This window comes from Mercenaria mercenaria, unplaced genomic scaffold (assembly GCF_021730395.1).
Source record: "Mercenaria mercenaria strain notata unplaced genomic scaffold, MADL_Memer_1 contig_1260, whole genome shotgun sequence".
NCBI classification, from domain to species: domain Eukaryota; kingdom Metazoa; phylum Mollusca; class Bivalvia; order Venerida; family Veneridae; genus Mercenaria; species Mercenaria mercenaria.
This window is the reverse complement of record NW_026459239.1, coordinates 24,680-37,040: the sequence shown is the minus strand read 5'-3', so window position 1 is coordinate 37,040 and position 12,361 is coordinate 24,680. Positions and strand designations below refer to the sequence as shown.

The 12,361-nt window shown below is 36.1% G+C and overlaps 1 protein-coding gene across 1 annotated transcript in view; it reads left to right on the top strand.

The window, feature by feature from the left end:
* LOC128551552 (uncharacterized) overlaps positions 1-12,361 on the top strand; it is a 54,630-nt gene that overhangs the window by 19,321 nt on the left and 22,948 nt on the right. The window contains exons 17-19 of the mRNA XM_053532454.1: positions 1,149-1,294; positions 7,734-7,991; positions 11,803-12,050. Coding sequence (XP_053388429.1) covers positions 1,149-1,294; positions 7,734-7,991; positions 11,803-12,050 — 652 coding nt within the window. The remainder of the gene's footprint in view (positions 1-1,148; positions 1,295-7,733; positions 7,992-11,802; positions 12,051-12,361) is intronic.

Here is a 12,361-nt window from a genome sequence, read left to right as displayed (position 1 = left end):
TATTCTAAATGTAAAAATGACGCTGGTCACACATGTCATAAAAGCGTCACAAATATAAAAACAGCGTTTTGGTCACAAATGTAGAAAACATTCCTACAAAATGTATAACCGATTTTGAAATTCGTACTTTGATGGTAAAAACACAATACTCACCTCGAAAAGTTGCTTCAAAAACAGGTCTGCACATATACATATACCATGATGTCTTCAACACGGACGTGAATAGAAAATTTGAAAGGATGTGAAGCCTATCCGTAGAAACGCGAAGTTACATGAGTATTCGGCAAAGCATCTGAAACTCTTTTAAAATGATGAAAATAACAAAATTCTACATAGGGTGTTGCTAATATTTGATACCAGTTTTAACTTTTTTGTATAAGGTTTTGTGTAAACAAAGTTATTCTCACGGAGGGCAAAATTACCTTAAGTTAAAAAGCCAAAAGTCGAAAATTTTCTTGAATGTATTTCTGCATTTTTATTTTTGATGCACGATTTATTAAATAACTTTTAAGAGTTAGCTATGAGAAAATTGTGCATTTCCTACTGTTAGCACGAACTTTAAACAAATGTAGGCCATATCTTGTCTGCCTGACCAGTTGTTGGGAGAACTATTGAGTTTCTCTTTATCTTCTGACCACTGTAATTATGTTGGCTAATTCAGAGGGGTTTTCCTTAGTTTTTGTTTGGTAGGTACCATCTCTACACTCTTGTTAAAGTTATTACTAAGTTGTTTAACTCGATAAGCAATGGGACATATAAACAAATTTCATGAAAAAATATTAATATTCGTTTCAGTTTAGACTTCAGTTTCCAATGCCTGTCACAAAAGAGATATTAAGCACATACTGAGCGGTTAAAATCTACACCTTTTTGTTACTATTTGTGTAAAACTTTCACTCTCTCCATATTTTTACAGAATCTGATTAATGTGACTGATACGAAAATTGATTTTAAGAATACATCTCTTTTGTCACAGCAAATATTGTCTTCTCTGCTGAAGTTTATAAATATTATCAGTTGTGCAACAATTCGTCTCTTTTCATTTGATATGACATCTAAAAAAAGTTATTACTATCAAAGGGTACGTTTATCTCTAATATTATATTGGACAGGGTTTCTTCTATACATATGTTTTGCAATAATTACAGATACCCTGCTTACAGAAACAGTAGCGTTTAAAGCACATGGACCCTCAGATAAAATTCTTGGCACCGGCAAAACTATAGTATTTGCAGAGACAATGTTAAACAAAGGTGGAGCATACGATAATGTCACGGGAATGTTTACGGTTCCTGTGAGCGGGACATACCTTTTTACTGTTCATCTTTGCATACATAATGGGAAGTCCATGTTTTACGGTATCATGGTTGACAACTCTGTTCAAACGTCAGGACGATTTTACGATAGCGACGCAACCTCTTGCTACACGGCGGATGCAATAACTGTTCTGGAAGGTGGAGAAAGAGTCTACGTCAAATGTCTATATTCATCGTCGTCTGGAGACATTCTGTTTGAGTATAGCAGTTCAACACACAACTACTGGAGTAGTTTTTCCGGCTTGCTGATTCACTGATAAATAAGCTTAATTATACCAATGATATCCGTAATCGTGACTTTCACAGAGCATTTACGTTAAACACGTAAACTTTATATTATTTCAAAGTTTTTTACACAAAATCTTATCTAGTTTTGTTTCATGTTATTGGCCCTATATTAATCACAGTCACCTCGCTCATGTTGGTTAAGAAAAACTTGTTTTCTTGTCGGATTCATTACATAATCATTTAATCGTATTTTCTGCATACTGTTCTGGTTATAAATACGTAATAGTTATTGTTCGAGGAATAGGTCTGCATTGTGTTTATAGACCTGTGAGGGATTGGTGAACCGAGCGAGCGTAGCGAGCGAGGTTTTCAAATCACCTCACAGGTCTATAAACACTATGCAGACCTATTCCGAGAATGATAACTGACTTACCTACATGCTTCTTTGTTTTATATAGTCCAGAATGGTTTCGAATTTGAAGAACGTTTGTAATGTGTATGTATGATTACAAACAAATAGTTAGAAGAAGGAACAAGACAATATATGCTACAATTTATCGGATACTATTAATATAACAAAAGGCCTAACTTGCTACGCACGTGTAAATATATTTGTCAGCAACTAGGACATGACATTTTGTTTTGCATGAAAAATCCGTGCAAATTTGGGTAATATTCGGAAGATTATAGTCTCTTTCTGAGATCATCATTATGTGTCTGGTCAATTAGTCAGAATTTGACGCGAATGGTATTTTATAAGTTTTTTATGCCCGCAAGATATTAAAATCGCACTGTCCATCCGTCCATGCGTGCGTCCGTCCGTGTGTACGTCCGGTAAATTCTTGCCCGAGATGTATGTCTTCCATTCATAAAGGGATTTTGAATAACTTGGCATAAATGTTTATTATAATGAGACGACGTGTCATGCGCAAGACCCGGACCCCTAGCTCCAAGGTCAGGATCACACTTAGAGGTAAAAGGTTTACATGGTCTGTTTCATGTCCGGTCCATAACTCTGCCATTCATGAAGGGATGTTGAAACAACTTGGCATAAATGTTTATCATAATGAGACGATGTGTCGTGCTCAAGACCCAGAACCCTAGCTCCCAAGGTCAAGGTCATAATTATAGGTCAAAGGTTAACATGGTTTGTTTCTTGTCCGGTTCATAACTCTTCCATTCATTAAGGGATTTTGAAATTACTTGGCATAAATGTTTCTCATATTGAGACGACGTGTCATGAGCAAGACTCAGACCCCTAGCTCCAAGGTCAAGGTCATAGTTATAGGTCAAAAGTTAACATGGTTTGTTTCTTGTCCGGTCCATAACTCTGTCATTGGTGAAAAAGGATTTTGAAATTACTTGGCATAAATGTTCCATATAATAAGATGAGAAGTCATGCGCGGGACCCAGACCCCTAGCTCCAAGGTCAAGGTCACACTTAGAAGTCAAATGTGTTTCTTGTCTGGTCCATAACTCTGTCATTTATCAAGGGATTTGAAAAAAATTTGACACAATGTTGAGGAGATGAGTCACGTTTATGACCAAGGCCTCTTAGGGCAGGGTCAAGATCACAAAATGATATGTGATTTTTTTGCGCATACAACTGTGGTATTCTGGGGCCTACTTCGGGGGCATTTGGCACCAATAATGACAGCTCTTGGTTTTCATTATTATTATAAAAATATTTAAGTTTATTTAGTTCTTTAATTTGCTACCTAAATATGCATTTCCGTATAAAAAATGAATTGATATAGATTTATCATTACATTATCACAAGATATGCTATCATAATATACCGTGATCAGGCACACGCCAAAAAGACACAACGAAATGTGCTAAAATCTGCGCGCACACCATCGGGAAGATATTAAAACCTTCAGTCTTCTTGACAATGAAACTAATGAGTACAACTAATTAAGAGGCCTGAGGTTCAAGGCCTCTGTTTTTATTGACATGGCAACGATTTGAATAAATATTATATAGTTTAAAGTCGTTCTGGACCGCCACATCTGATTCACGTGAAGAAGTTGTCAGATACTTGTGGATGTAAATACAAGTATAGAATCCAGAAAACTGACAGTTTTACACGAATGAAAGACTGTCAGGCCGACAAAACTTTGTGCAGTGCAAAATATCTTATGATATTTAAAGGCATAAAATGTCAATTGTTCATTTGATATGAATTAACGACATTTAGCAAAATAAGAACATTTTTCAGAAAACAAAAAATGTACTTTGACCAGTTACCCACCAATTACCACTACCTAAAAACTGCCTTTAAATATGTTTAAACTGTCAATCTTATTTCAGACACGTTTGGAATGTATCACGGTCATTAAACTCGGCTAATTTCTAAATTTATGTTCCATGCTGATTGTACAGAAAATTGTCACAATTTACAATAGCAGATTAATAATTAACCTGGAGGAAATTTGCGTTGTTTGTATTTTTTTGCAATTATATCATTGTCATTATTTTTCATTGTAAAATAAAATGTCCTGTTTTATGAAGCATTCTCCTCCTAGACGGACGAGTTTGCCCGTATTAACTTTCAGACATATATCAAGACCTTTCTAGAGTTGAATGTTGAAACTTTACAGTAAAGTCATGGTTAGATCAATTTTCAAGATATGTAAAACTGGTCGGAAATTTCTCACTTAAAACATACTATTTTTAAACAAGTGATACTATATTTACGGAGTCAGTCACGCGTTCACCTTAAATGTCAGGCACAGATTTTTCATGATTCTACTGCATTGTTTCGGTCGCTTACGCATAACTTTAAATTTAATCTCTGCCAAGTGCGTGTGTCGACAATTTGGCTCAGTGGTTAGAGCACTGGACTATCATCCGAGCGACTCGGGTTCGATTCCCGCCACAGGCACTTGAGATTTTTCGTCATTTTCGTGTAAACAGTAGAGGTAAGACAGGTCTGGAAAATGTTATAGACCTCTTAAGTGGTCTATAAGGTATTTATAGACCTCATCGGAACAAAGAAGCCGGTAGGTAATTGACGTTATAGAACATGCATTTACCGTATCATACATAAATTAATACCCTTTTGAAACTAGCCTTATCATTAGGATTAAGTTTGATACAACATCAAAAACGTCATTGTGGAAGAAAAACAGTGAAGTTCTCTAACTGTTTTTATACAATGACAGTTATATTCAGTACCACATGTACCACGCCATCTATACCACCCACCATAATTGTAACAAGTGACACAAGATTGATATGGTTTATTGATTGGAATAAAAGAACATCAGAATTACAGTTTTGGCGAGTCCTCCACAAGGATGTTAGTTATACTAATTTGTGAATGGTATAAGATCGAGCAATACGCGTGGTTATGATCCTAGAGAATGTTTATTATTTGATTTTGGCTGCTGGTCTCTAATCCCACGTTTTACCACTGTATCCGCTTTAGATGGATAACTTGTCTGTTGATGTAAACCGTGTTGAAGCCATGCCCGTTTTCACTTTAGGAAAATTAGGATATCTTCAATGGACTGTCGCTTTTTCAAGGTCAAGTAAAGGTTTCCAAACACCTTGGCATAAAAACGTCAAACTGCATATAATGAATTTCTGTTATCAGTAAATAACTGGGTTTTATAAGAAAGTTCAATATCACAGTGATATTGTGACCGAAAACGATTTCCGCTCAACGCTTTGGTCTGCAGTCGTTAAACTTCGAAGGAAGATGGCTTGTGGTCAGTTAATGAATTCTATAGTTTTGGAGGTCAGCAGGTCACAGAGGTATGAAGACTGAAAACGGTTTCCGCTCAATAGCTTAAAAATCTTCGGCACAGTTGACAAACTTATCTTTTCATTAATACGGTTTCCTGGCAACAGCGAAAAGACGCTTTGGTTTACATTCTTCAAACTTGATAGGATTACCTGTGATGAGCAGATGACCCGTATTGTTTTGGTTGGTGATTAGTCGAACTTAATGTCAAGGTGGTGTGGATACTGAAAATGGTTTCCGCTCAATAACTAAAGAACGCTTTGGCGTGCAGTCAGACTTCGTCTTTTGTTATATCAACGCCATGAGTTCAGTAAATTCATGATACACTCACACTGAATACGTTTAGCTGCCATTGTTATAATGCTCTTATTTGTTTAACACATTTTTGAAAAAGTAACACATTTTTGTTTGAATTATTTGCATGAGTAATCGAAAGTAATCGATAACAATACATCTTTGAATTTATTTACCAATCCAATAAAAAAAAGATATTTCGCCGAATCATATTACAAAACCCCAAAGACGGGAACTAACTAGCAGGGAAGTAACTAGACATTGGACGTAAGCAGGAAGTAACTGATATTTTCTTATTATGACCAGTCAGCTATGTCAAGCGAGACGGTATGAGTTTTCTGATATTGAATGTTAACTGTGTTGTAAATGACAATTTGATGAACAAAACATTGTTAAGAACAATAGCAAAGAAGCGGATAATGGCAAAAAGAAAAAAATTCTATTTTTTCCCCACTTGAATTGACATTTTCATGTTTTATGTAAGCTTTTTCCTTGGTTTATTTCATTGTGCACCTATACTTGACATTTTGGTAGCATTTTCAAGGAGATATTTTGCATAAATAGAAATGCAAATAAACCTTATTACTCATGTGTTCATACCCACATTTAAGCTGTCTGTTTGGAAGAATTCGATAGCGTTGACCTATCTGTTAGAAGATACATGACCCCTACTTTTCTTGGCATTTTTGGTGGTTTATAAGTCATTTAAGAACATAAGGCTAGTAATTCTTACTTGAAATGGCCCTGGCTATGTGTTACAGCTCCCGAATAATTGTTAATTTTATAACACATAGCAGATTTATTTACTACTGTACATCAGTGAAACTATTGATTTAGTTGTTTGTCGACAAGGAAGGACAGTTCCGTGTAAATTTTAGTTGCGTTTAGATAAGTTCATCACCCGATCACACTTGCACTGATGTTATTTGAAATTTTCTTCATTTGGTAGGTGGGGTGTGAATGCGTTTCATTCCTGGTGTGTTTTACATATAGAGGGGGTGTGGTCTTATGTTGGCTAATGGATAGAATTTCAGGTTCCTGTGCACCGACATAGTAAAAGGTCATATGGCGACAGCTTTTCATGGTGGAAGAAGAACCCTGGTGCCTCTCAGAGCATTATTTTTTATGACGGGCGGGCACCTGGGTAGAACCAGCGACATTCCGTTAGCCAGCTGGATAGCTTCCACACAGAAAGAATTTTATGCCCCAAGTAAAGCTCGAACCCACATCGATGAGAGGCAAGTGACTCAAAGTCAGCGACCTTAGACACTAGACAACGGAGGCCCTCTAAAAACTAAAAAAAGCTTTAATTTTATTTAAATTGCTTCACCCATGATGGAAATAACCAACATCTGTCTCAGATCGGTCACATCGTGTGTTTTAGCTATTGCTTTAGCAACTGGCTATAGATCTAACTATGTTACCGCATAACAGAAATATTCTTGACGTGTAAAACAGTCTCATATTTTTTTTTATAATCTTGGTATTGTGTGAGTGTGTGAGCAACTACAAAACTAGTAGCAACGGATTCTAGAATAATTATGAACTTTATATTTACATTCGAAATATAGGGAAAATCTTTAAACGTCTTCTTGTCCTGAACCACAATGCACAGAGCTTAGATATTTGGCATGTAGAATACCTCTAAAACATTGTTCAAATCATGACCGGTCTACGCAAAATGAAATATTGATTCTTCAGATGTATAGGTTGAAATATCTTTCAATAAGCACTGGCTATCAGGGCTTTGATTATTTATTGTAACAATAATCGGTTCAACTTTGAAGCGTAACAATCAATAAAGGGAGATAACTGACAAAATAAGTCTGGTAGAGTTTTAGTCTTTTGAAAGGGATGTTTTTTTCTTCTTAAAAATGGCATTTTTAATGAGGTGGTCCCGAAGACAAACAAATCAATTTGGCATGGCTTAAGATGTTATTCTACATGATTTTCTGAAACATTTGCCATGCGATATCACGTTCAATTCCTAGAAATCAAGGATAGCATTTAACTTCCTTCTAATTAAATACGTTACTGATTGGTCCAAAGAAGGGAGCGCAATGTAGCTATTTGTTATATACTGATACGTTATCTGTACACTAGTCATACTTTGTGCGATCGTAGGCAAAGACACTTTTACATAGTGTCGTGATTTAATAAATTTATTGATAGTTAGTATAACAATAGGTGCTATTCAAAATTCGGAAATATTCATTTTCAAAGTAGTTAAATTCTCTAGTTTTGATAAATGTTCAATGTTTTTTTTTATACCCAACGCATTCATAATGGAGTGCAAACATTGTTTGAAAATTCTTGTGCTTGGAACAGTCTTACTGTCAACGGTGACTGAAGCCTCGCATTTCAGAGGGGCTATTATATCATGGAAACCAGGATCTAGACAGGTAGATGACATTTTCTTAATTGAAAGTGTACAATACACCGGTCTAAATACCGGTAGTATGGCTCTCTATAATATTTTCTTGGAATAGGGCTTTGAACTATTTTAGTGTTTAACCAAATTTGTTTCGAATTTATATAAAATTTAAAAAGTACCACTTCTAAATGTTAATTTTGGGAGTTACAAACCAGGATCTCGTAGTAGGAACTTTGGAAAAGATAAATTAAGTCGCGTTTTTAGCTCACCTAAGTCACAGTCTCAATGTGAGTTTTTGTGACCACTTATGTCCGTCGTCCGCCGTGCGTCGTGCGACGTGCGTCTGTCAACAATTTCTTGTCTGCACTATAGTGGTTTAATTTATGATTTGATTTTAACCAATCTTGAACCAGCCATATCTCACCAAGGGTTCCAGAATTGCAGTCCTGAAATGCCGAAAACATGGGCTTTTTGGTCTTGTCTGCACACAGCTTGAAACACCATGAGATCTCGGCTCCTTTATTAAACCAGCCATATTCCACCATGCGTTTCAGAGTTACGGTCCCTAAATCATTTTGGTCTTTTCTGCACGATAGTGGTTTTAATTGTGATTTGCTTTTAACCGAACTTGAACACAATTCGTATCACCATAAGATATCGGTTCCTTTCTTGAACCAGCCATATTTCACAATGGGTTCCAGAGTTAGGGCCCCTGAAAGGGCCAGAAATTTGCAATTTTAGTCTTTCCTGCACAAAAGCGAATTCATTTATGATTAGATTTTAAGCAAACTTGCACTCAACTTGTATCACTATATCATGTCGGCTCCATTCTTGAACCAGCCATATTCCACCATGGGTTCTAGGGTTAATGGCCCCTGAAAGGGGAAAAATTCATATTTTTGGTGTACTCCATATTCAAAGACAGCACAGCTTTCTATAGAATGGAAGTGTCTGAACATCACACAAAATGCATGTCCATACTTGTAAATTAGCAGTGCTCAGTCTGAAGTATTTAAAGAGGAAATAAGATACCACTATGAAGTACAGACCATTTGACTTTAACAGCAGTAATTTAATACATAGAAGAAAATAAATCAAAATTTTAACTACTGGTCCAATTTGTCACAAATGTTCCTTAAGAGACCCTTTACTAAATTACACAATATGGCCCTTAGCGGACAGCGCTGGTTTCGTAATAAAGCGTATTTACATCTGATGGCTCTTTCACGCTTCAGTAAAATCAACATTTATGACACGAAATTAATATTTTGACATATTTAGGTCTGCAGCTCTCAAACACAGAAACATCTGACATCCAAGACATATACTGACGCTTTTAGACAACATCAAAACGGACCTTTTGAACGATTTGACGAAGTTCCAAAAATCTCAATATACCCTTGCTCCGTTACGGACCCCTGTGGAATTTGTGTTTATTCTGAGTGCAAATATTTTTCTTCATGGACGAATAGCTGCCATGTCGTGCTAATGCCCAGGCATTTTAAAATCGTCTTTACTTCCAGGAAAAGCTGAAGGTCATCTGACGTGATTTCTGTGTTTTCTAAAACATATGTATGCCTGGCGAGATTGTATAAAAATGTGCTGGCCGTTCTTAGGATATCTGTATAGAAAACTTTGATACTCTTACAAACCCTTGGCCTGATTTCAAAATAAATTTATACAATTATTATTGTGACACTTAAGCAATCGTACTCAGGTAAGCGATTAAGAGCCATCATGGTCAACAATTTCTAAGAAAATATTCTTCTTCAAAATCACTGGGCAGATTTACACCAAACTTCACAGGAATGATCCTCGGACAACCCCTTTCAAATTTGCCTAAAGAATTGAAATCTATGCCGAAAGGAAAATCTTTAAAAATCTTCTCCTCAAAGAAACTATCAGGCGGATTTCAAAAATACTTTGTAGAAAATTAATGATCTCTACCTCACCCTCTACCAAGACTGTTTAAGCCTCTCCGTTTAGCTAAAAAACATGGCTCCTAGAGGGCAGGGCTTGTTTTCCCTATATGGCTATAATGTAAAATAATGTGTAATCTTCTCGAAAACCCTGAAGGTCCATGGTTATAGATATTTGGTGTGTAACATTTTCGATGACTTGTAGGCAATATTACACAGGTGAGCGACCCAGGGTCATCATGGTCCTCTTGTTTTTTATTTTAATTTTATGACGTGAGTCCTTAAAACGTGTCTCAATTTTATATATACAAGCAAGTGAAATGAAAATGCCTAATAACACTAGTGTTTTGGTAAAGGAGTTTGGTTTTTTACCTCAAGTTTATTTTGGAATTTTACACTTCATTGCTTATTGAGAAGCACAATATATTTAGTAAAAGATAAGAGCTAGATAAGTCCCCGGCGCGCAGATTTCTTTTAAAGTCCGCGCTTCCCTGCGATTGGGACCCAGCGAGGACATTTTTTTTTAGTTTTTCGCGGTGACTGCTGGTGATTCACCGCAATCCATCGCAGTTCAGCATGGCCCGGTGAAATGTTTCATTACGTGGACTTTTTATCTATAGTAGATCGCGGGGTCTTACAAAATCATGGTGAAATATCACACTCTTCAGTAGTGGTTCAATTTGAAAAAATCGTCGCGATTATCCATCCAGGGTAAATATTTGTGTCGGTGGTAACGCGGAAAAAGCTAAATCCGCGAGCGAGGGACTGCATTTTCCTTGTGTAACATACCACTTCAATTATACATAACCTTGAGCATGTTATACATCAAACTTTGTTTTCATTTTTTTTTATGTTTATATTTATGTGTATCTTACCAGGTGTTCATAATTATGAAAACAAAGTACAATGTAGTAACAAAAAGTTTCAACCTAAAAGTAGAAGCGTCAAAAGAACAAAATCCTGTTATATTTCGAAAACGATAAATGTATACTATTTCTTGTTACTCGAACTACCTAGATAGTATTATGTTAAACACAGAATTAAAACTTCGGATATATGACTTTGTTTGAAAAAGAAGAAGCAAAAACGTGGTGTACTCTTCCAAAATACCCACGGTTAGTTGAAGTGTTTGTTATAAACGCAAAAACACAACAACTCTTACTTCATCTGAACAATTGTGATTTTATCGTTTGAAGATCTATTATCTATGAGTTACAACGATCAATTGTGCAGAGACGAAAGACCACGTTGCATGATCCTAAAACGTTATATTCAGTGTTATCCTATGAAAATGAATTTAAATGCACTGATTCGTTATTGAATTGTTGTAATGAAGAGATGGTACATGTACCGAAAATTAAATTGCACCTGACATTGCTTTCTGTTGAAAAACTGACACCGAGTACCTAAACTATATAACGTTTTAGCTTTTAGACTTCACTTTACATGCTTTAAGACAATAAATCGGAATATTTTATCCTACTTTGAAAAGTTAAGCCGGTGAAAGATAACTTTTCCGGGACATTTTACTTATCTGGACAAAGTATCCTAAGATTCGGTTGATTTTCCAAAACTATAGTCTACTCTAAGGTTAATATTCAAATATAAAAGCTAAACATCATCTTTAGTTTTCAAATAAATTAATTCAAGGGGAGAATACTGATAATTTTACGGTCACACAGAAACGACACCAAAAATTGCGCCGAGAAAAGTTCTTGCTCCTTTCATTGCATGCACCGTATTTTTTTTTACAAATGTATTTAATTTTCATAACGACCAAGGGGTAGTTGCGGAACTGCCGTTACAAAAAGATATGTTTATGTAATACAAACGTTCTCTAGTATAAATAAAATTTCAGTGTTAGTTAAGAAGAAAGGAAAATTTACGTAGAATAACATCCCACTCTTATTTTGTTTGAAGAACGAAATTGTCATCGACTACCGTATTTCTTGGCGGATGACATATAGTACTAACTTCAACTGTAATGATTCCGTTATACAAAGTGGCGCTCTTCTTCCGGGTGAAGGCAGTCTTGACTGTTTCGATAACTGTATAGGCTCTCTAGGAGATTTGTCATACCAGTGCACTGATTACAGTACTGTTGAAGACTGGTCATCTGGTAGAGGTCGAAAAACAGTATTGCTTAACTCAAACACCGCCAGTTTTGGGTATGTTCTTTCATTTTTATAAAAGAAAGCAGTAGCTTCTTTTAGTTATCCTTGCCGGTACCTCGTCCTCGGCCGTACCGCGGTATTGTACTTGTTCCGGTCTAGTTTTATTAGAGCGCCGCCTATTGATTGTTTACGCTGACAGAAGCCACATGGAAGTGTTTTCCTGTCTGTCAAAACAAAAACTGGCACCCATCCCCCCACTAAACGTCTAGCGTTCGGCTGATTTAAACCTATTTTTATCTAAAACATTCATACCTACCTACCTTTTACCTATGGTGGCTGATTTCTGCCATCTCGTTCTGGCGTGT